Source organism: Manacus candei, unplaced genomic scaffold (genome assembly GCF_025592945.1).
Source record: "Manacus candei isolate 608988 ecotype Guabito, Panama unplaced genomic scaffold, ASM2559294v1 h1tg000082l, whole genome shotgun sequence".
Lineage (NCBI taxonomy): Eukaryota > Metazoa > Chordata > Aves > Passeriformes > Pipridae > Manacus > Manacus candei.
The window spans coordinates 2,116,650-2,141,235 of NW_026138130.1; the positions used below are offsets into that span (position 1 = coordinate 2,116,650).

A 24,586-nucleotide genomic window follows, 5' to 3' on the forward strand; every position below is an offset into this window, starting at 1 on the left:
CTTCCTGGAGTTTTTTTTCTGTAAGCTGGAAAAATGCAACAAGTGACTACAGCTGGGTAACCTACACAAGCACTTCCCAGCAGACAGCATGGAAAATATTGATGTTTTAGGGGATTAAAATAAAATTTCCCTAATGGTTTCCATAGATCTGTATCTAGGGAAGTAATAATCCCTTTTTTTATATGAATACTCTAGTTGTTTTTTTTCTTTCTGGTTAACAGTAACCATTCATAAAAGACATGCATGCTCTGATACTACAGACTGATACTATATTCCACACATTCCCTCCCATTCTTCAAACAATGCAAACAGAATTTAACCATTGGAGCTTCTTGGTGAAAAAAATATTAGTAAAAGGACACCCAAGTATAATAAAATTATTACACAGTTTTATTTTGAAGAACATTTTGCATTTGTTTTAATACAAAATGATGTAGGTCAAGAAATAATTTACAAACCTTTAAGTTCTTATCCTGGCATTTGAAATAAGAATGATTTCAGAGGAAGTCTGTAAGCTATTCATAGGAAACTGTCATTATGTACAAAATGCTTATTGACATGTTTTAAACATCACATTTGTAAAAATGTGAACTGGATTGCTATCTAGCATATGAACTACAGGTAAAACCTGATAAGATAACTTGTTAGAACAAGTCATTGTTATCCAGTGCTAACAAAATAGACAGTAGCTTTCAGTGTGTTTTAATTATCCTCCAAGGTCATTTCAGCCTCAAAGTCATTTCAGGGTTTTACTGCATTGTGAACAATATCGAAGCCCTCTCTTGATTGCATAAAAATAAATCTTTGAAATAGTACACACAGAACAACAGAAGGGTAGAGGCAATAAAATAGTATACTTTGTATATCAAGGTTTTTGGTTCTGTGTAGAATCATTTTATCATATTTCTTTTCTTTACGAGCAGACAATGTAGTACTGAAGTAAAGCATTTTCATTTCCCTGTGAAGTATTTTCTGCCCAAGACGCTTACTGTGTCAAATTAGGGTATGTAGGTATTACATTTAATCAAAATTAATTGTCTCATGACCATATCTTGGCAGAACTTGCCAAGCTGTTAATTTTTTTTGCATGGGATTAATACAAAAATAAAATTAGAGCTTATTTTTCAGTCAAAAAAGTTGAAATAACTTTAAATCTTTTACCTTTCCAAGTATAAGACTGTAAGTAGTCAATGGTGCATCCCTTATGCAGAGAGATTCTTTTGACTCAATTATTAAAAAAAAAAAATCTGTTCTGTTGCCAAGTTCAAACTTGACACTTTATCCCAAAAAGAGATTTACACTGAGAGGTGGCTCTATTTAAATATTTATGCTATAGATCTATATATTCCAAGTAAAAATACTTCTATCTAGAATTCTGTGGAGTTACAATAATTAGGGTCCATAAATATTGCTGCAGTTCAATTACGGTACAATAATTACAAAATATAGAACATCTCTTTACAAATACAAATCATTGTATATTACAATTAATTTACAATATTTTCTACTATATAATTTTTAGCAAACTATCTTATCTAATTCTACTATAACCTGGTTGCAAGTGCATTAGTAAGAATGCAATTATTCCAGTATATTTTGCCCTTAACGTGATAGTCATAAAACAGACTATCTGAATGATATTTTCCTATGTAAACTGATGTTACATATGACAGATTATTCTTTATATAACTTCTTTTTCCAAAGATCTCTAACAGGTAGAGCATGACAAACTGCATTTTAGAACAGCATTAAGAAAAGAAATCAGGAGGCAAGTTTGAAAACAATGTTAGAATGGATATGCAACGGGTAGCTGATATGCTATTGAGCACTGAGGTAATGACATTATTTGTTGTCATCACTCATCTCATGTTGCTGTTTCCTGCACAATTTTGTGCCAGACCTATACAGACATTTTCACTGACAAAATCCTGCTCTACTATGAAGGACAGCAGCACAAGGTTGAAAGACAGGCAAGATATTACACCTCAGAATCCTGCTCTAGCCCTCAAAAAACTGATTGTCACAATCTGCTTGGTTTCAAAATAACCTTATTCCTACAGAGGAACTGAAGGCTCTGCGGGAGGAGACTTGACAAACTGCAGCTCTGATCACATTTCGGCAACCTGGAGATAATAAATTTATTAGTTATGGCTTCCTTGAGGTGTGACATCACTCGTACAAAACTTTGATTGGTTATTCACTCCAGCTAGTGCCTAGCATCTTTAAACTATGAGGCACTTTTTCTGTTATTAGAATCATTTTCCTTGCTAAATACTATAAACTTGTAATGCATATCATTTCATCAGCTAAGTCTTCTTCATATCGTCCCGTTTCTGGTTCTTCGTCACTGTAGCCAGGACCAAAATCTTGAAGTTCGTAATCCTGTCTGCTTAAAATTGGAAACATATCCCCATTGGTCCCATTGCTAATATTTCCATTGAGAAGATTACTTGCTGCACTTTCCATCTCATCAATAGTCATGTCACATGCATCAGCAATCTCGTGTTTCGTAGCAGAAACAAATTTAGGGTCCTTTGCATACCTTCCTAGGCCTTCGGATATAAGTACCTGGCAGATGAAGGGGAGAGAGTGAGATACACAATGGAATCAGAGAAGAACAGACAGATCATAACAAAGTTTCTTGTTTGTGGAAAACACTAGAAACTCCATGCTGAACCACTACAGAAACCCCCAGCAAAACTGCCTGTGTAAAGAGCAATTAAATCACCCTTTGAGGTATGTGATAGTGCAACTGATTTTGCAGCACATCTGACACTTCTCTTTAGAAATTTGGTGGTAGTCTTTGATAAATGTGAATCATCAGGCTGGTACAGTTAATATAGCTCAGATGGTGCAATTAGAACAACTGCCTGAAATACAGATTTTTGCATGTTCTCAGTACTTTAGAGTTCATGGAAAAAAGATGTTGAATTCCCATGTGCTAAAACAAGTAACAAAATGTATTGTTTAGCTCATAGCAATGGAAAGGAAGTGATAGATAGAAGCAACAACAGTAATTATGATTCAGAAATGCTGTACACTCTTTATCTTCGCATCTTTTTTAATATTAAAGGAAATTCCTAACATTCTTTAGTACACCTACAAATCAATCTTTGTGCTTGTTATCCACCCCTCTGCATTTAGCACACTGATTCATAGAGTTCTTGATCTTTTACTCAGGTTATTGCAAAAATGGTGATATATTTCTACAGAAACAATGAAGAAAACAGGCATATGCATCATCTCTTCCTTATTGCCCTTGTGGAGGGATACTTCAGAACTGATCCTCATCTAGAAAACTTAGATTTCAAAACGCTGAAATATCTTCAGTTCTCAGATTACCACCTCACTGGTGTTAAGATTTGGATTCAGCAGAAATCCTTTACTACACAGCTCAAAAAGTTCCACTCTTTACCTAAAGCCAGCAGATGGCTAGGAAACTGAAAATACCACATTTTCAGAGAGCTATGGTGAACCAAATGATATGCTTTTTAAAGTCAACACAAAAACTGAACAGACAGACATTCCTGGCCACTTCAGAGGTTCCTGCAATACTCACCGCTTCTACCAGACTGTCTGCGCTCCTCTGCTTGTCACTGTGTTTATGCCTAAAGTCATTGGGGACAGTCAAACTGGCTGGTGTAAATGTCCGGTAGGAAATGTCAGGGTCATCCGTGTACCAAGAGCTCCTGTGCAGGGAAGGCAGGCTGCCATTCATGTGCTCTGTGGAATCAGCCCTGTCCACCTGGATCAGAGGGGTGTAATACGGAGTGCGGTCCCTGTTGGGAGGGGTGGCAGGTGGGGTAGCCCAGGAACGCGTTGAACGGCTTGGTGAGTGTTTATGAGCTTTGCTGGAATCCAGACCTGCAACAGCCATGACCTGGTAAGGGGAAGAATGTGAGCAGTTAGTGATTTCAAATGCTCAGTCATACCCATTTCTCACTTTAGCATTTGGTTCAATTTTTCAGGCAGCAGCTTTGCAAAATTAACATTTTCTGATGTGTAGTGTAGAACAGCACTGAAATTTGTAAACTGACAGGATAAAGTGGTATTTTTTTCCATTTTATGCATATCACAAAATCTTTTTGCTTATACAATGTATTCAAGGAAGCAAAGTATAGAAACATTCCTTGTGTCCTGCAGGGATGGGATAGGAAGCTGTCAGCATTATCCAAGCCAGGCACTGAGCCCCAGAAGATGTGTATGTGGTACTTGCAAATTCTCACACAAATGGAGTTGAGTAACCACATACGCAAAGGTTAATAAACAGCTGCTGTATCATGCAGTCCTGGTCAGAATTCTTTAGGGCATCCCCACTCTTTGTGGGTATTTCAAGAGTCAAAGGGACAAGCTCCTCATTCTCAGTGTTTTGTACAAGGTCAGTGTTCTATTACAAGCCTACACTTGTAGAAGTCACTCAGAGCAAACACCACAATACACTTGTATTGTTTCAAACAACAGTGAAAGTCAGAAGTACAACAGAGAAGCTGGAAAGATCTAATTTATTATTAGTTAAGTCAGAGTTTGTGTTTACCTGTTGTTGCATTAAATGAAGTGGTAAAGCAGTGCGATGGTGAAAATTAGGAGAGAGTGGTATCTCATCTTGGCTACTCTGTCGGCGGAGGCATTCGAAGTTAAAGGAAGATCTTCTGTGTGCTACAGGGAAACCATAATTCATTAGGAACATAAAATATTTTTGCTCAAAGTCTATTATTTCTAGAATTCCACTGTGAATCAACTATTACACAAACAAAAACAGTCAGAAACAGTCAGAAACAACTTGTGCTAACAGAAGCAAGCATCTGGTTATAAGATTATAGATTCACCAAATAAGCAAAAGCAGTCTCAGGTAGAAATCATACAAGCAGCCCAACATAACAGAATTTGAGGCAGCTGTTTCACAGAACAAGCTTTTGTGATGCACCTGACTGGTTCAGACACCCAACTGCAGAGGTTTGCCATAAACTGCTGTGAGTTTCTTCTTTCTTCCCCATTGTTTCAAACTCTTGATTCTAATGAACCAGACTTCCCAAAGCAAATACCAAATCCCCAGTTCCTTGGAAGCCATGTGCAATATGAAAAGTCATATCCAAGTCAAAGCTGACTCATGTTGTCAATTCCTACTATTTATTCTGTTACTCAGGACAATGACCAGCCCTGGTCTCAGCTGTCACATACACTGTAATTCATGTGAATGCTAAAAAGGAAAAAGTAGAAATCTGAATTGATGTGGAAATGTTTCAGCTGGTCTTGGTGAAAACCTGCAGAACACTGGGGAGTTTCAGTGTGAAGAAAGCCTGGATGCTGAACAGCAGCTGAAATCCAGATACATCCTCACAGCTGTAAGCATCTTAGTGGAAAACTGGAAAGAACCTGATTGTACCAAGAAATGATACAAAACTGTGCTTCTTGAAACTAATTGAAACTATTCTTGGTATCTTTTTTCCAGCACCAAGAATTTTGTGAACAACAGAGTTAAGTGCCATAGACACTTAATGCTGGATACTAACAATCAAGGTTCTTTAAAGAGCTATTGGCTTAAAACAAGCACCTGCAGGAGGTGATTCAGTCCACTTAATGCAAACTTTGTCTCTTTCTATTGTCTGTATGGTAAATTCAAATACAGGAATGTAAGCCTTAGCTCCTGATCCTAACATGCTAAATGTCCCAGTAGCAAAACAAATAAAAAGCAATCCAAAAAGTCCCCTCTTCCAAAACAAGACACTTCTTTGCACATGCTTCTCGGCAGAAAAGAGTCTGTAGGAACAACTTAATAATTTCTCAGTACACTTCTGGAAACTGTTTAAACACTTTGGTGATGAGTTTGGTATAAAAACATCTCTAAAGCTTGACATGGAGCTCAATTCACTGCAGTTCTCAGCCAAGGCACTGTATGTTATGCCAACGTGGACTGAATCCAGATGCCAGCAGAAACTGTTTAGTGCAATGCTGCAGATCCCTTTTTTTCTTTTTTCTTTCTTTTTTTATGAGAGGACATAAAGCCCAAAAAAGCCCAAAGAGGCCATATCCTAGTTAAAAATAATAGGTTTGAGCTTCTTTTAAAATCTGCTCAGATACCAAGCCTCTAAAATTTCTCAACTGTGTTCCTGAATATTAAATAAATGGTTATGACAGGAGGCCTGACCATGCTCTTCTTATATTGGTGAGTCAAAGGACTTCCTATGGGACCCTTATGCAACTTAGATCAGAACTAAGTCCTCTTATCCTAGGATATCAAATACCTTCTTATCTAGTACATTTATCTTATCTCCTGTAGGAGATAAGATAAAAAGTGCAACTTCCTCTAAAGAAATGTCTACCCAACACCATCTTTAAAACCTTATCAGAAAAGTTAAATGAATGCCAAGGACTGCAGTTAGAGGAAGCCTTCAACCCTTCCCTCACAATGCTTTCAAGGGCAGACCCAAGAGAAATTTTATAAGGTTGTTCTCTTGCACCTATTTCTTTGTCTTAAAATTCCTCTGCTATCATAAAATCTTATTGGAAGATGTACAGGGGTCTCCTTTCACAGTCTCTCCTTTGTCTGTCCTTCTACTGGAAGACAGCTACCAGCTTTCTGGACATTTCACTACTGTTCATCTGAGTTATTTACTCTCTATAGTACCAGCCTCATTCTTTTTGCTTTTTCCATCTGTGCCCCTTAAGGTCAGAATGCCAAGAAGCAAAGAGCATTACCAGTCTTTTCATAAGGAGTTGAGTGCCAAAACTGTGGATCCAACACTGACAGTATTGCTGAAGAATGCTACCTTTATTATATGATAACATATTTTGCTGCTGCCCTTTACTACACCTTTCTGTATCTTTGAACAGTCTGAGACTGTGCCTCAGATATATAATGATCTCACCACACTTGTCTCTGAGACACTGTTAGTTTTTAAATCTATACCTGCATTTCCTTTAAGGTGTCTGAAACGGGAAAGGACTGAAACTCATTTTCCCACTCACGGGGTCCTTGCAGTCATCCTTCCACAGATAACTGGACTGTGGCTCTGGCTCCTACCATCATCAGAATGGAAGACAACTCTCCACTTTAGAACAAATAAAATGTGGAGACTTCAAGAAACAATCCTGCCTTGTCTTGCCTGCATGGCACTGGTTAGATGCATCACCCAGAGACACGTGACAGACCTGGCTGTGCAGCCCACACTGTGTAAGAGTGTCCATAGGGACACTACAGGGCTGCACAGACCTGAGTGTAGTTTCTCCTGCACCAACAAGAAAGAGCCCTAAAAAGAGGTTTCTTTTGCACTTTTGTACTTCCTCTCTATGAAGTGTCAGAGGTCAAAGACCAAAAGTCCAAGAGTTTTGAGTTTATGCCTAGTTTCAGCAGAGGATTAGCACTGCTGATCTCTGCAGCATGGCCTGGAACATACAAAGAGAGAAAGACAAGATAAGAAGCATGAGAGCTTGCAGAAATGCAGATAAAGCAATATTGTTCTTGAGATAAGGAGAAACCAAGGGAAAGATCTAAGGAAGTGAATAAATGAAAATTAAAGAAATAGGTTAACATATCTGTTGACAATGCTAACTCAATCTATAAACTGAAACATTTTCTCCCTCAGAAGAAACACAGAATATTAAGCATTGTTCCCGAGATGACAGAATAAAATACCAATGTGAATCTGAAATAAGATGCTTAGCTCAGCATAACACTTATTTTTCACAGCAACTTGTGAAGCGTGTTAAAAAACTAAAGGCACTTCAAAAGTGAGGAAAGGAAAAGTCAAAACAAAGCTCACTCTAGGTTCTCTCTTCCCTGAAAATTATCCCAGAATCACTAGAGAGACTGGCACTGATCGACAGCAGTGTTGCACATCTGTAGGTGTGAGTAAAGGGCACATGGACTGAAACCCCCTGCTCAAAGTTTCAAAGTAAACTACTGCTGCATCCCACCTTGCTCTTTCTTCATTTATCAAACCAAGTTAAAACTAGTAATGACACTGGTTATTTTTATGTTATTGGATGAGTGAGGCAAGAAATACTAGAAAGACTGACTTGTAAGCTACGATCCACAGATTCTCTGGTGAGTCTCTCAGGATGGACAAATATTTCTGCCAGACACAACATTGCACTGGCAAAAGCAATCAAGAAATGTCATGTTTGAAATGCAAGCTGAAAACAAGCCTTTTTAAACCGGAACATGTCTGAAAGCATTTAAAGAATTCTAGATTTGCAAACAAATTGTACTTACGTGGTGGTGTTGGAGGTAGCAGCCGTCTCCTAGGAGATCTTTTTGTATCATAGCAGATCTGTGAATCATCTTCCTCAAAAAAACCATGTGGGTGATGGTAACCTTTTGGTCTCTCAAAATCTGAGTCATGGCAGTGATATCTACAGTGGTAATCATATATATGCCTGCATCTAAAATAAAAGAAAGAAAATGTTATTTTAGTGAGTATCTGTAAATTGATCTATTAGTTTTCTTCTAGAAGATTTTCAAGTCTATTCTTTCTCCAGCAAGATAATTAAATACTATGTTATATAATTGCACCAGTCAATTTTAAAATCCAGTTTCTGTAGGATTTTGAGATAGTAGGCATACACCTTTGTACTTAGTACCATTACACAGTCAGTTCTCAGGTGAAATTTTTATCAAATTATATTTTCAATCAATTTCTTCTTACCACTACAGGCTAAAATGTAAGACCTCAGTTGCACACTGCTTAAAAAAATAAAATAAATACTCTGTTCTACTGCTGCCATCCTCTCTTGTGAAGCCTGAGTAATGTGTGGGAGCACAGATACTCAGAGAACGGATTTAAGCCTTTTACAGTCTGGATACTTGTCATTTAAAATCACATCTTGGAAGGTTGTTATTTGACTCTATCATATAAAAAAAATTAGTGACCTGAGAATTCCACAAAATTTAGCTGTCATGCAAATTCTAGCTTTTATGCAAACCAGCAAGATGCAGATTAGGGTGCCAATCTTGCCAGAATTCAGATGGTGAAGACAGTCAGTATAGGAGGAGAAGAAGAATTAAACACGTCTGGCACTTGTGCATATGCACTTATGGATGTAAGACAAAATGGTAATAAATTCCTCTACTTCTGGGATGGACTTCAAACAAAAAAAAATTATCAATGTAAGTAGAGGTTATTTTTGGTATTGAATTCATCCAGCAGAAGGGAAACACAGCTACTGTAAGGAAGAGAAATACATTCTTGTAAATGCATATGTCTTTTTACAACATAAGGAGAAGATGGATATTACAAAATTAAAAAATAAATCACAAGATATTTGAGGAAAAGGTGCATTTATTTTTCTTTTAAATAGAAAGTCCTTCAGTATTACCAAATACAGGTTCTGTTCCCTGACAGAAAACACTGGAACGATCTTATATTTTAAAAACTACTACCACAGGAATATCAGAACTTCCACCCAAAGTAGCACCCAAACACTGCCTGAACAGCCTGTTATTTACAGACAGGAGTAGTCCCAGTGCAAAGTCAGGACCTGCCCTGTTGCTGAAGCCATTGCTGCCTGAAGCCAACAGCACAGTGCTCAAATCAAATTTGGCAATGCTCAAAGCTGAACTAACTTGGGAGCCCATCCTAAAGTTAGAAAAACTCTCTCCAGTCCATTTCCAAAGAAAGTATAGGAAATAAAACTGCAGAGAATAGCTTAAATTTAGCAAAATTAAATCAATGCCTTTTCTTCTTAAACCTGAAATTAAAATATTGAATGCAAAGATCATAGGAGTTAAATACACTACCAAGTTGATAATCAGTTCAAAGGAACTTTGTCCTTCCTTTGAATTTGGTACAGAAGTTTTGCTGGAGTCAGCACATGATGCCAAACACAAAAGATCTTTTGTACACTCTCTATTCCTACTTACTCATTTTACTTGCCAGCAGTTGTGGAATATTAACTTCATTAGAGAGTTTTCAGTGTGAGCATGCTAAGGGAAGCCTCTACAGTATCTAATTTATTGAAATATTTTTCCTAGTTTAAAATAGATCCTCACCTGTTTCCTGACAACATACTGTCATCTTCATAATATTCTTCTCCACTGAAATATTCCTGCTCTCCCAAATAATGATCATCATTGCAATAGTCTTGGACTTCATGTTCTTCACGGCAAATAGTAGGTCGACGCCCATCACCAGTGTCAGATCTGTAAGTAGCAAACAAATACTTATTTTCTGCTATTTATATCAATTGTATATTTTTTATTTTACACACAGTTCTTTTAATATGCTTCCAAAGGAAAAAGAATCATTAAGAACTCTCTAGTTCAGAAGGTGGCATCACAGTAGTGCAGAGTAGTGCAGTTCAGAACATGAATAATGTATCTGTTTCTTAAAGATTATCTCCCTTTATTTCCTTATGATACAAACAGGGAAGGGGATGCTCTGGGAAGTCAAATATGTTTAAGACATTTTTGCAAAACAGACGCTCAGTCATTTGAAGAAGCACAACCTCTCTTAAATGTCTGAAGACTGTGAAATGGCTCAAATATTAATGAGTTCTCAGTGAGGTCTTCCAAGAAAAATCTGAAATGGATATGCAACTCTAGACATTAAAACCAGCACTGGATGTCCATTTATGCACTTCAACTAAAAAAATAGATCCTGTTCTAAAAGGTTGTCTTGGAAAACATTAAGGCATAAGATCAGGAAAGATTCTGGGTCCCCTGTAAATGGAATATTAACATTTATCAAAGCTAACACCAGCAATTTTCCAGTCTTTGCAAGTCAATTTTTAACAAGGGCCATCATCAGGTGTGATCCTTAACCATGCTGAAAACCGCAGAGACCTGCCTGGACTTTTAAAAGGGCTTGAACAGCTTTGAACTCGACCAGAAGTTTATCCTTTTAGAACAGGCAGTGGAAAATTTGACTTAGAAACTGTCACTTAATTTATTCATCATATGCATTGTCATACAGTTAATTTAGAAAAGCAAAAGGAGAAAAAGGAAAGGAGAAAAATTACTTTTCCCCCTTTGATTATGTCAGAAAAATATCAACTCACCTAATATATGTTTCATAGTAGCGTGTTCTATCCAGGTAAGCCATGAAAATGAGAAAGGTATTTTAAAAACAAGTCATTAAGAAAAATTCTTTGGTAATTACAATGTCTGTGCTGTAACTGATAACTTCACTTTAAGGAAAACTGCTACTTTCAAACCTTATTACAATTGTCTATTTTCCATACATCGGAGTTAGATTTTAAATACATCTCATACATCATTAGGCAACAGAAATGAAGTGTCAAATTAATTTCACCTGGCATAAGTTTCTTATAGTGTATTTATAAATTTATTTAAAAGCAAACAGGAATTTGTGAGTTTACCTCCTACTGCTTGGCCGTCTACGCTTCTCGTGATCAGTTCTGGAGTGTGAACGGTAACTGTTCTCAGACCTGTGCTCACGATTCCCAAAACTTGCGTGTTTTCCATGATGTTTGGACACGTTGGCATTATTGAGATTGGCATTTGTTGAGTTTGGAACATGCTTTCCTACCGAGTTGTGATGATGATGATTGTGGTATACAGAGTTTCCTGCCTGATGATAGATATTTTTCTCAGTATCACTTGCAGGTGGAAATGAAGGCCGCTGAACATGTAAGGGACGGTGTGTGGTGTTGATCTGCTGAAATGAGTCTCGTCTGTCACTGCTAATATGGTTTATGTGGTTGCCAAAGAGGGCACCATTCCTCTGTTTCAGGAGAAGAGAAAGAAAGAATTATATCAGATACCTTAACAGAACATATTTTTGACAGCGACAACTTACTTTTCTCTCCTACATGCATACAAAAGTAGCAATTCAAATAATCTGTGATTTTTCTTTCTAGTTTTATGATGCTTCAGATGGGATCTCCTGAAGTGACACAGATGTGATTGTGATAATGACATTATTGTATTTCCCAGTCAAATCGACATTATGCCGTGATCATTATTCTTTTCCATACAACTAAATGTGACACATCCAGCTTTCTCCACATTTTATTACACAGGAGAAACCTAGATTCCCATACATGAACATGCACCAACTTCCTCAGAAAGGGGCGTGCCTGCTTTGTTTTTGAGAACACTTTGGTGGAATTCTCTCCTGTTCTCCCAGAGCACCGGTTTGCAACAGGCGTCACTCAGACAGGATGGAGTGCCATGCAACAGCTTGCAAGCATAACTCAAGTAGGTAACATTCAGCTTCAGTGCTTCCATTCTTTCTTCTTGCAGAGGTACAAGAAAGAGTAGTTTACTCTTTACCAGCCCTGAGAGTGTAATGGATGGTGAAAGAGAGAATGAAGTGCTAAGTTATGACCATGACATGCAGCTCTCTTTTACACCTGACCCAGATAATGTAGCCTCCCTGTCTAGCCAGGTGTGGGTCTTGGATGACAGCAGTCTGTCTTGAAGCTCAATCTAGAGAAGACAGGAGGTAATGATGGTTGGCAGAGAAATGCATCTACTGATGGTAGCAGGGGCACTGCCTCCAGTGCCACATCCTCCTTTTTTGCAAAGGACAGTAGCAAGCTATGGGGCTCCTGATATAATTCCTGCAGAAGCATGTTTTACATCTGCTTCTTCTGAAATGCTTGGGAAAAATTAAGTTTTCCTACTGGCTGACAAATGGTTTGCAGATTGCTTCTGATTATAACACCAACCGTACGTGTTCACCATTAGGACTAAATAGCGTAGAAGAGGAAAATTAATCATTTTTATAATTGATTCTTATTGATATCCCTCACAAGAAACTAGAAATATAATTTATATTTATTTGTCCTCTATGCACTTCCAGGCATTCATTTTAAAAGATGCAGCTCTGTGTCTGTTGTGGTTTGGCTGCACAGAATTTCATTCTCTTCTTCCTATCTACCACTGCAGAAGTTAAGACATTTCCAGTTTACACCATGCCACTATCAAAATTTGAGATGGCAAGGTTCATATATTTTCTTAGGATTTGCCTAAGGAAAAATAAGAATTAATGAGAAAGAACTAGGGGCAGGAGAATCATCCTGCAGGAACTGCTTCCTAAATTTATGATGAAATGCAAGTGTCCTTGTAATACCATTTTTATAGATTTATACATAAAATATACTTATTTATAAAATATTTATATTTTGCTGATTTGAGAGGTTTAGGTGTATACATATTATTTCATATTCAAGGATAAGCTCATTCTTTAATCTCATATTGTACGATAAAACAATGCACGTGGTTGTGTTCTGACATTACTTTATAAACATCTTCCTCCTCCTCTGGATTGTTTTCCTCTGGTTCATCATCTTGCAAGTCACAGGATATAGCTCGGCGTATTTCAGGGCCAATATCATGAAGTGTCCTTAGTCCTGCCTAAATCAATGACAATATCATAATACATTAGGAATGCAAATTCTTTGTCGCTCTTTAATTTATTTTAAAGGACAGTTATCAAGTTTTCGTATCCTGACATCCACACAGGATGAATCCTACCGTTAAGTTTCTTTACTGTTTAATAAAAGGCTTATATATTCCAGTACAACCCTGGTGAGGTGATCATGTCTTTATTATCACAGTGTAGATACTGACTAAAAGACCACTGATATTTATGGACCCTTACAGAAATAGGATTCATCTTATAATAAGGTATAAGTAATCAGCAAGAACTATAATAAAATGCATTTCAATGAGATGTGTATTAAATGTTTGCAACCTGTGTCCACAAAGGAAACACAAGGAGATTTTTGCTACAGCAACAGCAATTTTAGCAGAGCTCAGATGGAAAAGAAAGCAGTGAAATAATTCCAGCTCATCTGCACTGCACTTTGATACACAGATACTTGATTTAAAATTTTAGTTTAGGGCAGAAGACCATTTAGCTACAGCAGCATGGACCTCAGTGTACACCAGTTCACAGTCCTCTCAAGTCTGCCACCACAAGCAACCCTTAGGAAAAGGGAAAATGCTGAGACTTGTCAAGGACAGACCCGCACATTAGAGAGGAAACAGACCTCACACCCATGCCAAGAATTCAGGGCTTTTGTACAGGTCTGCCTTGCATCAAAGAGGAGACATTTTTCCTGTTTTAACTCTGGTCCAAAGCAAGAAACACAGTCTTGTCCTTCGCGACTCCTTTTTTTTTAATCTCGTCAGGTTCAGAAGAAATCAAAGATGTGTTTGTTTAACTCTTTACTACCATTACACTTGCACTACTAAAAATCATGCACAGCACTTGGCCTAATATTTGATTATTATCTAAAAACCTGATTCTTTTTTTTTGCATTTTTGAAGGTTTTCCAGCCCATCAGAGCTATAGTTCTATGGCACAACACTGCCATTGCATGTTACTTGCCGCCCTGGGGTGGCACAAGGATGTGTAGAGAATTTTGTTTGTGTTTCAGAGCTCCAGCTGGAGCTGAAGGACCTTGGAGGGCCCCAAACATGGCTTGGTCCCATTCCTGCTGTTCTCACGCACATTCCCAGGAACATACAACTGCATCACAGTCAGATTCCCACTCAAAACAGAAAAAGCTGGTTTGATGAGGAGCAAAAAGGCATTTATGCAGTGTGGGCAATCAGAACCTGGAAAGGGATGAACCAAAAACTTTTAATCCAACAGTGTAGATTTACCACAGGCTGCTCTGCAGGTTTCACTCATCCCAGTATTTCACCTCCTGAAAAAGGTGCCTGACTGATCACATTAGCTACTTGTATTTGGCAATTAAATTTTCTTCCTCAGGGATGAACTTTGAGAGTTACATTATAATTGAACAAGGCTCTAAAAATCATTTACTAGCGAGTTAATATACAATACACATTTCACGAATACATTGTGCTTTCTCCCACTTCTCACGCTACTTGCACAGTCAAAACCTTAGCAAGGTGGCTAATGGTTGTCATTTTGTAAGGTGCTAAAGAGAAATAAAATTAACACTCTAAGGTACAGGTTTTCAAGTAGAAGACCAAAGGCTTCTATTTATTTAGCAGAGGCAAAGGCACTATTTATTTAGCAGAGGATTTCTATTATTTTTGATCATTAGCAAGAACAGTCACTTGCATTTCACATTCTCTACCTGCTTACTTTATAGCAAAGGAAACTAAAAAGAACAAAAAACCTCAAAGCCACATTGACACTTTAACAGTAAAATAACCTTGTGAACAGAATACAATGCAAGAACTACTAAAATGAGGAAATAAGGGTGCAATAAAATAGCTGAATGGACCTAGGCTACAGCAGTGAACACAAGAGACACAGTAGTCAAGTCTTGTCCCCATATTTATTCATCCTCACAGAGCCCATCTCCCAGTGCTGACACTGAATGCACTGCCCTACAACCACACAGAAGCTCTGTGCTTTCAAGTCCAACCCATCCTGCCCTGGAGCTAAGCCCTCCTGTGAACACAACACTCTCAGACAACATTATTGTAAATTTTAACCCTGACAGAAACCATCAGCTCATATTCCTGTCTGCCAAATTGTGACTAAGTCCCACAAATCTATGCCTAGGACCTGAGAAAAGCCACATTTGACAGTAACATATTGAATAATGATTTAATTTTGATTACATTTCCAACTGCCTTCTGGCTTACTTCTTAGTGAATTACCCCTCCTTTACTCAAGAGAAAGCAGGCAGCCTCTATCATCTCCTCTCTCCAGTAATACTCATTTCCATGTAACAAACCTCTTGCAATGACACGTGGGTGTTAATGTTTATGTGCATTTACCCTATACCTTTCAGCGGATTTTGTTTTCATCACAGACATTGGAAGATGAAAGAGTCTATAACAGAACAGATAACACATGCCAGAAACATGTTTAGGCACCAATTCTATAGGGATAACATTGATCAAAACTGCATGATTGAACTATCCACGCTGTTCTGCCAGAGAACATTTGTACTTTCTCCTCAGGTTTTTCTATTTTGTTGTTTCTTTGAAGTAAAGGAAGAAAAGAGATTAATGTGTTTCACTGCCTCTAATTCTATTATAGAGATTTCACTAGAAGTTGACAAAAGAAGTTAATTCTTGCTCAGACACATCCTCTCTCCAAAATTTAATTTTTAATGCCTTCCTTGCTTCATTTTTTCCTTGTAGGCTTGAGAAAGATGAGATGAACCAGTCCACTGGTTATTTAGCAAACCAGTGACACACAGAGCGCTGAACAACATAATTACATGAGAAACCCAGGCATGCCTTTAATTAGGCTTTCCCATAAAGGCACAAGATGACTTCAACTGAAGATGGTAATTCTGTGCAGCTGTGCTTCAGGAGGCACAACAGCACCTGCAGTGTCGTCAAGATGGCACAAGGCACTGAGACACCAGTGCTGGGTCCTAAACAGCATCTCAAGAGACAATGAATGATGCCCCTGTCTCCAACACACCATTGAGATGACATGTATGTGCTTTCAAATGCTGCAAAAACAGAACCACAGGAGTCCCTCAGGGAGACAAAAATGTCATATGGCCAATAACTGTATCCCTGTATTGGTTGTTTAGAGAGAGAGACTCTCTAAGAGGCTTAAAAAGCACCTCACGCCAAAACATCAGAACATTTTAAAGTTAAACATTTAAATATTTTGAAAAGACTGTTTATAAAAAATACCAAATACATTTAAAATCAATTTTTCCATGTCTGTGGTATGCACAAAACAGTTACACCATTTTAGATATATGTCTTATATTAAGAAATCTGTGTATAATTCAAGATGCCAGAATCATGACTTCTAGAAAAATGTTTAAATGCTTATTAATACTGGAACTACAAAAAGATTGTTTTCCCTGTACCTAAACTCAGTCTACAAGCATTGTGAGGTATGGTCCAACCTACATACAGATGCAGTTTAAGCTTAGATTAAGAACTGCAAGCACAATACCCTTATTTAAATAGTAAGAATCATTATCATCTAAACTATTTCCAGTCACAAAAAATACACAATGGTCCCTCTTCTGAGGCATCTTACAATGATAGCAGGAAATGGAAAACACTGGTAAGCTTTGCTTATATGATGTATATTTATGTATATTGCTGTACAAACTCACTAGATCTGGAACAAGCACAAATATTTATTCTAAATCCTTAGGTCTTCAGAGCTTCAGAGTCCTGAAAGCCTATGACTCTAAAAATGTTCAAATAAACCATTACATTTGTAGATAATGAACACGTTTTTACTATCTGCTTATTTTATAGCAGAGAAAACTAAAAAGAACATAAAATCCCAAAGCTACTCTGACAACACAAAAATAAACTGAGGTTAGTACAAACAGAATACAACACAAGAACCACTAAAATAAGGAAATAGGCGTGCAGAGAAATAGCTGGATAGACCTACACTATAGCAGTGAACATAAGAGACATAGTAGTCGAGTCGTGATTCCCCAGAGCTGTTCATCCTCACAGAGCCCGGCTCCCAACACCGACTGTGCTGCTCCACAACCACACAAAAGCTCTGCTCTCAGTCCAACCCAGACTGCCTTCGAGCTAAGCCCTCCTGTGAACACCACATCAGCATGGGAGCACAATTCAATGGAACTGGAGCTACAGATTAACCCCTCAGCTGATGCCTACTAGAGGGTTTTTTTCCTTTTTCTATTAATGTTTCCTGTGGGGTTAATATCAGTTATAACATCTGCAGAGGGGAAAAAGCATAATTAAAGTAATCTGAAACATGATCCCAAAAATCGAGTTCAGCTCACTAAATCAGTGCTTTTGTGTAGGAGGCAGGGGAAATATCTTTTAACTTTTATTTGTGTGTATTAACAAAAGGTGTTACTTGTAAATAAATGTGAAAAATAGATGCAAATGTTACTTACACTGTAAGTACAGTAAGTATAGTAAGTAAGTATATACAGTAAGTACAGAAAATACAGTAAGTATTTTCCTAGGAAAAATAGTGTAGAATTAATTCATTGCCTCTAAGTACTAGATGAAAGTAATTAAAATTCTTCATGCTTCACTTAACATTTATTTTACTAGCAACGTGACTACTGTTTGGCTCAATACAAATTTCCATCATTACACAAAGACATCTCTTTCTGACCCAGAAAATATATTTGTTCTCACTGGATAAGTATCAGTCAGTAGCATAAGAAAGGCACCTTTTTTCTCGTGACCTAGGAGCATGTATAACATCACAAAAATGGCAGTAGATATCTAACACAAACTAGTCATCTGTCATTTCAGAGCCACTTGTTTTCTTCCCTTCATAAGAGGTGAAAACCTTGGGTCTGCAAAAGACAGCCAGGGGAGTTCCCAGAGATATTGTTATTGCAGTTCTGAAGATGTTTTCGGTGCCAATATGCAAGTTTAGAGAAAATGCTGTTGGTTATAATTTGAAGTGTCCTTTTCTGAGTGAGGAGGAATTTGAAACTTCACAGCAAAAAGAATTTCTTGACTTAATAGTCAGAGCAGATAATCATTCCCCTGAGACCCACTTCACTTTCTGGGCTGCCTCCTCCTCTCTGACACGTACCCAAACAGCAGCTGTGTTGGGCTAACAGCAAATGTTACATCCTTGAGGAAAATCTCAGCTCTACCGAATAAAAATCACGCCAAATGAAGCTATTGTGGGGTAAGAAGGGGAAGTCCTGCCTGCTGCATGCTCTGGTATTCACAAGGCAAATCTAGTTTTGCAGGGAGCTCTGTGCTATTTTTCTGACTCAACTCAATGCCTGTAAGTCATTCCAGAGATAGCAGCATGAGAAGTAAATGTTTTAAACAGTTTTAGCAAAAAGCAAGGCATCCAACTGCTTATCCTAGATTATAACTAAAGGATTAGTTTAAAAAAAAAAAAAAAGTAAGTGTTACTCTCTTGGAAGAACAGTGCCTTAGGCCATTTGACAGTAACAGGATTTCTCTTCAGTATCTTCAAAAGTACTAAATGAAACTATTGTGAAAAATGAAACAAACCAACCTTCAAAAACCCAACAAAATACTACTGAGAACACAAGGAATAAAGGAAGGCAAAGAAGTGATCTGCATTAAAAAAATTCTATTGGGTTCTCATGAAACAGTGAAAACTGCAAGATACATTAATTTCTTGACTAACAGTTGTCCTGAGAACTAAAAGACATGGGATTTTGTTCCAAGGAGCATGTGCCTTCTGTCTCACAGGGGTTGTTTACTCTCTGAAGTCAGGAAAAGTGTAACAACTGTAAGAATCAGCAGGATTATAAAACTGTGACTCATCTCCTACTTCATTCAACGGTTAGGAAGGGACTGTAAAGCCTGATAGCAGGTTGTTTTCTCCCTTTCTCACAGGAGAAAGGAGATAAGGAAAGCCAGGCTAGATAATGTTGGCACTGCATGGTTTATTAGATCCTTAGGAACCATAGTCTTCACTAATTAACTAGGTCAACTACCCCAAGAGAAAGTCACAGGTATCAGCAAAAGTACAAGAGCATTTATTGCTCATATGGCTTCAGACACAAATTGGAACAGGTGACACTGCCTTTTATCTGCTGATCTGCTTAAGGATTTTGCAGCCTGACAACTGGTCTGCAATAGAGAGAAGACGTAATCAAGAATATGAAAATACAGTTGGTCTTGTTCTTTACAAATAGAAGAATCAGATGGCTGGAAAGCCTTTTCTTATTAGCCCGATAAAAGTACTTTCCTCATGTTATTTAAAGCTTTAAGCAAACAATTCCTGGTATAGAAAGGTTCTTAATGATAGAGAAATTTCAAAATTATAGAGCATTTCAAAAAATTACAGACAGACATAGCCCAGCTTCTGCTGGACTTTCTCAAGTCCAGAAAGCAGAGGCTGTTTGCAGCAGTACTATCACAACTCCAGATACTATGAAATCTTAAGTAGTTTATAGAAAGTAAACTATATTGCTGCTGCAGTAACATGCCTGACCTGACTACAGGAAGTTTCCAATTTCAAAAAGAAAGTTTTCAAAACTACCAAAAAAGGTGTAAACAGACAAAAATGCCTGTACAGTTGAGAAGTAAGTTGGATGGTATACCCATAAATTATGCTGCCAAAAAACGGTTGTTAACACCACAGGTTTTTGAAAACACTTATAACCACTTGAGCTTTGGACAAAGCAAGTCTGGAACAAAGAGGCCAAAACCAGAAACACGTTCCATTTTTATACATTATAGAACCAGAAGAATCCTCTGTGATCATTTATACCAACCTCTCTATCCCACAGGACTGTTCTCAAGGGCTTTGATCTGAAGAAATTAAATTCTTGTTGAAGCAGAACATCTCTTTTAGAAAGATATCCAGGTCTGTTTTAAAGCTGTATCCTCATATAAATAATTATTCTAACAAATGTGACAATTTGACTTTGAATTTGACTTGCTGCAGCTTCCAGTATGGAGTCATATTATTCCTTTATATCCTGGATAAAAAATCTGTAGGACTGGGCTATTTCCCAATTATAGATTTCAGGTTTCTTTGAAATGGCATTTTCACTTCTGTTAGGTAAATCAAGTTGAGTTACTACTGATTTGTGAGAAAGGCATAAGTAGAATATGGGAAAAAAGAAAGGAAGAACCTTCCCATCTACTGGTCTGTCTCATTTTATTCCCACAGGAGCATTATTTTAATCAGAAAAAAAAAAATGTGCCATGCCTCAAATTCCATAAAGCCTTTGTAGATTCCTAGCAGAGATTCATGGCCATTTTTTTACCTGTTTTGAATTGAAAAAATAGTTGTCTAAAGATAAAGGAAGAGTTCATTCTTTCCAGTTCCATCTTGCCCTCTACTTTTGTCATTGAACAGGAAGCACAATCCGGTAACAAACAACAGAGCACGCTCACATTTGAAAACTCAGTGTTTGTTTCTATGTTTTTATGCGTGAAACTTCAAAAACACAAGTGGAAACCTGTAATACCGTGGCTTAAAACTAACTTTGAGCTCCTTATGTTCCAATGCTTCTGCAATAGAGAAGTCTGCAAAGGTCTTCCTAAAAATCCAACGTCTTTCATTTTCCTCTCAACTGTTTCCAGTCTTTTTATCACTTCTATTCCCAATAATTCTCTCATCTTTCCTACTATGCAAATATGGTTCATACATTTCCTGGCAAGCCATTTGCTCCCAAATCAACAGCAAGAATTGTGAGGAACCTTTCCCTGCTTGCTGCATCTCTTATGCTTGTGGTGACTTGTGACACAATGTGTGTCAGAGCTGCCAGCAGAGGCATTTTTAGGACATAGGAATGAAACAAATTACTCACTTCACACAGCAAAGATTGTTCTGCTAAACTGAAGTATAAACCAACAGGATTTTTTAACAAAGAAAACAGTAGCTAAATCAGGTTAACACATTTCTCCTCTTTTAGAAAGGAATTTTCATAACATATTCATAAATTTTGGCATCAGAGTAAAAAATTATCAGAAACATTAAAGTATTTATAGTTTGTAGTAAACTACTCAGCATTAACTGAAATTCACAAAGTCCCAATCCAATAAAAATGGTGCAGTGTATGATGTCTGGAATTATTTGAGAACAGCCTTCCATTTGCCTGTTTCAAAATTCATAATAGAAAGGGTACCACTGGACAGAAGTTTTCACAATTTGCCCTTTAGATCACGTGTACTCTATGGACTGCTTGCTGCAGGCCTGCTGACAGACAGATCTATTGTCCTGGTTTCCATTTGATAGCTTGTTTTAAGAGACAGACAGAAGTGTGTGACATTAATGCAGTATGTTAATATTACTTCCTGGGAAAGAAACTGATGAATGTGGAATTCAGAATTTGCAAATAAAAAACAGGAAAGTTTTTCACCAATAGTCAGAAGTGGAAAAGGAAAGGAACAATGAGAATTAAGAAAAGATAAAACTGTATAAAACCCTCTTTACTGTGAGGTCATGCATATTAGGAAGTTCCCTGAGAACTGGCTTGTGCCATTGTAGGAACACAAAATATTGAACAGTTAAAGCAAAACAAACATAAATGATAGCTCAGAACTTTATTTATCCAATTCTGTACCAGCAACTTTAGATTGCAATGTATCAACAGGACTTGGTAAGAGATTTTATAACCCTTGCTACTGTTGGAGTAATCCATAGAGAATAACTTTTTGCACTTACCTTGTTATAACAGAATAGCAGGATTACGTTTTACTTTTCTGATGAATAAGGGCCAAAAGTGTCCCAGCTAAATAAAATCCTGGCAGCATTGCACAATCATCAATATTCATCTACCTGCTATTTCAAGTAAGGTCACAAAATGGTTAGTTAAAAAAGTAAAAACAGAATCACCTGCAGAGCAATCGTGGTATTCTTCGCAGGATATTTCCCCACCAGTCCTTGTTCTTTGCGTTTCTTGAATTTCCTAAAGTAGTCCTGTATCAGGAAGGTGGCATAGAACTTCCCCACGGTTACCTCATCATCTAAATGAACAGACCAGACAGATCTCTCCCAAGTCAGCATATTTATCAATAGCCTGTACACTCATATCTGATTTGGGGGGGAAAATGTGATGGGTGCAATAGGTGCTGCACTTTCAGCTTACAGCAATGGACCCTGTAACTCATTTAAAAGCAATGTTTTAGCAAGCAGTTTTGGCTCAGTCAGTTAAGTGAACTCATCCTTAATAAAGAAGAAAATACAATACCAAGTCTCAGGTCCTTCTAAGTAAGTTTCTAACAAAACCATAAACATGTTTGTATATGCAGTGAAGCTGAAGTACTGGCTTTAGTTACTTGGAATAAATAGATTAAATACAAGCTACTATGACATACATACACTGATGTTCATAAGAGTGACTGTAAAAAAAAGGTTCTGCCTACATCTCTTTTTTTTTTTTTTGTCACGGCTGAACCAAATTGCTTAGTCAGTGTATTGGTGTACCATTGTTCTGATTGCTCAAGGACTTGGACATCTTTACAGCCTGCTTTGCTCTGCAAATTTTTTTATTGGTGTCGTGCCCTCACTGCAATACCTGAGCATCTCCCAGTCTGAATTTTGTGTCCCAGATCCTCGTGTTACACTGTATCTTCTGCTATTTTATTGTCAGATAAGACAAGACAGGTTCTTGTCTCAGATGAAATCCCACAGAAGTTACAATTTCATGTGTTTTTTATATGTTTAAGATGTGGTCTTTAACCACCTTCTACACAGGTAATATTGATAGTAAATACAAAACAACATGGCTCTCTCCCACATTACGTGTTGTGTGAGCTCTGCAATGCTGGTAGAAAAGAAAATAACTTCCATCAGTTAATTTAGTACAGTTCAAATGACAGGCAAACAGCCAGTTCAATAAAAGCAAGCATGTTCACAGAGTCACTGTTGTGAACAAAATCTAAATTTCAAAGTTTCCAAAGTTGAAAGGCAGGTGGCAGTGTCCTTGTGAGGACACCACAGTCGCCTGCTCACAGCATGTTAAGAATGCCTGTGCCTGTTTTATGAGTCCAGTGAATCATTCAGCAGGGCAGGTTTCATCTCCCAGTAACGCTTGCCAGAAAACTAGGAATAGTTTTCCATTCAAAAACATTGCTTTTGTTGTCACACATTTTTTTCCTCTCTAGAGTTATCTGACATGAAGTTTGGCTATTTCCCTTCCTGCTGTGGTGTCCAGTCTCCCAGTAGTTTTCAATATCCTCAAATGGCCATTTGCAATAGTGTTTCTAGCTGGCTGCTGCCATACCTAAAGGAGGGCTGGTGTGGTCTAAGCATCCAGGTTCTCTCTGCTGTCAGGGATCATCCTGATGGGGAGTAAGTTCCCATCATTCCAGCTGCCCTTGCTGGGACAGACAGGTGTTTATCCCATCTCAGGCTCTTGGTTACTCTGTACATTCATGCCTTGGCTGAACATGAAAATCTAACATGCCCAGGCACGTTTTAACACACCTCTGCTAGAAAGTTTTAATGTCATTTGCTTTCTCCATATTTTAACTCTCTAACAGAGTTTTAGAACAGACTTGAGTTTGTTTTTTGTTCTGTGGGGTTTTTACACATGAGCACGTTCTGTTAAACAAGCTTTTCCTCTTGCCCCCATCAAGCAAATGCTCTAATCAGGTGCTATACATTAACCTTTGATTAAAACAGAATGCTGTTGTATCTTTGTTTTATCAACAATATGTGCCAACGTATCTCACTAATGACAGTATTTCTAACACTATTTTTACCTGTAATGACTGTTTGCTCCTAATTTGAATTTAATTGACTTTCTTCTTCTAGTGACTGGCTTTCACATAAAAAAAAAGGATGGGGAATCCAATCCATGGACTGTTCAAACTCATTTTTGCCTCTGTAATAAAATTTATCTCAAAATGAAACCTCTACCATTCAAAATCAACTCCTCTCATTATAACATCTGAAATGGGCTGTATGCATGGGATAAAGTAGGACAGGCTTTAACTTCAGTGAAAACACCTGGAATGTCTTCTCCCAGCAGTTTATTTGTCTTTAAATGTATCAAAGCAAAAATAATTATAATTGCTTCAAAAGATATTGGTTGGGAGACCAGTCTGTTGCAGGAAATAGCATATTAAAGAGCCTGCTCTGCCCAAGTGACAACTCCTCAAAGGTCTGAGGTCCCCCAGTTCCTGCTAGGAAAGGGGGAACTAGCAGGAAACAGCAGGAACTCCATAGCTCACAAGAAAAGCTCACCGGTCTACAGATTCAGCCTCAGCAGCAAAAAGCTTTTTAATTGACTCCACAAATCTAATTTCTAATCTTTT

The 24,586-nt window shown here is 37.6% G+C and overlaps 1 protein-coding gene and 1 long non-coding RNA gene across 11 annotated transcripts in view; one reads left to right on the top strand and one right to left on the bottom strand.

Annotated features, from left to right (window-relative positions):
- Positions 1-367: 367 nt before the first annotated feature.
- The window catches only part of CACNA1D (calcium voltage-gated channel subunit alpha1 D), a 170,022-nt gene continuing 145,803 nt past the window's right edge, over positions 368-24,586 (bottom strand). For 8 of the 10 annotated variants that reach the window (XM_051811506.1, XM_051811514.1, XM_051811511.1 and 5 more), the window contains 9 exons: positions 22,161-22,291; positions 13,202-13,318; positions 11,317-11,681; positions 10,996-11,022; positions 9,989-10,138; positions 8,213-8,382; positions 4,535-4,656; positions 3,560-3,880; positions 368-2,568 (listed from right to left, as the gene is read on the bottom strand). In XM_051811506.1, the coding sequence (XP_051667466.1) occupies positions 2,275-2,568; positions 3,560-3,880; positions 4,535-4,656; positions 8,213-8,382; positions 9,989-10,138; positions 10,996-11,022; positions 11,317-11,681; positions 13,202-13,318; positions 22,161-22,291 (1,697 nt within the window). In that variant the 3' untranslated portion in view covers positions 368-2,274. The remainder of the gene's footprint in view (positions 2,569-3,559; positions 3,881-4,534; positions 4,657-8,212; positions 8,383-9,988; positions 10,139-10,995; positions 11,023-11,316; positions 11,682-13,201; positions 13,319-22,160; positions 22,292-24,586) is intronic. The other 2 variants (XM_051811513.1, XM_051811507.1) reach the window with 1 other exon arrangement.
- On the top strand, positions 2,586-13,190 carry LOC127481838 (uncharacterized). The gene is made up of 3 exons (XR_007908341.1): positions 2,586-2,736; positions 9,971-10,140; positions 11,980-13,190. It is a non-coding gene; the product is annotated as an uncharacterized LOC127481838 (long non-coding RNA).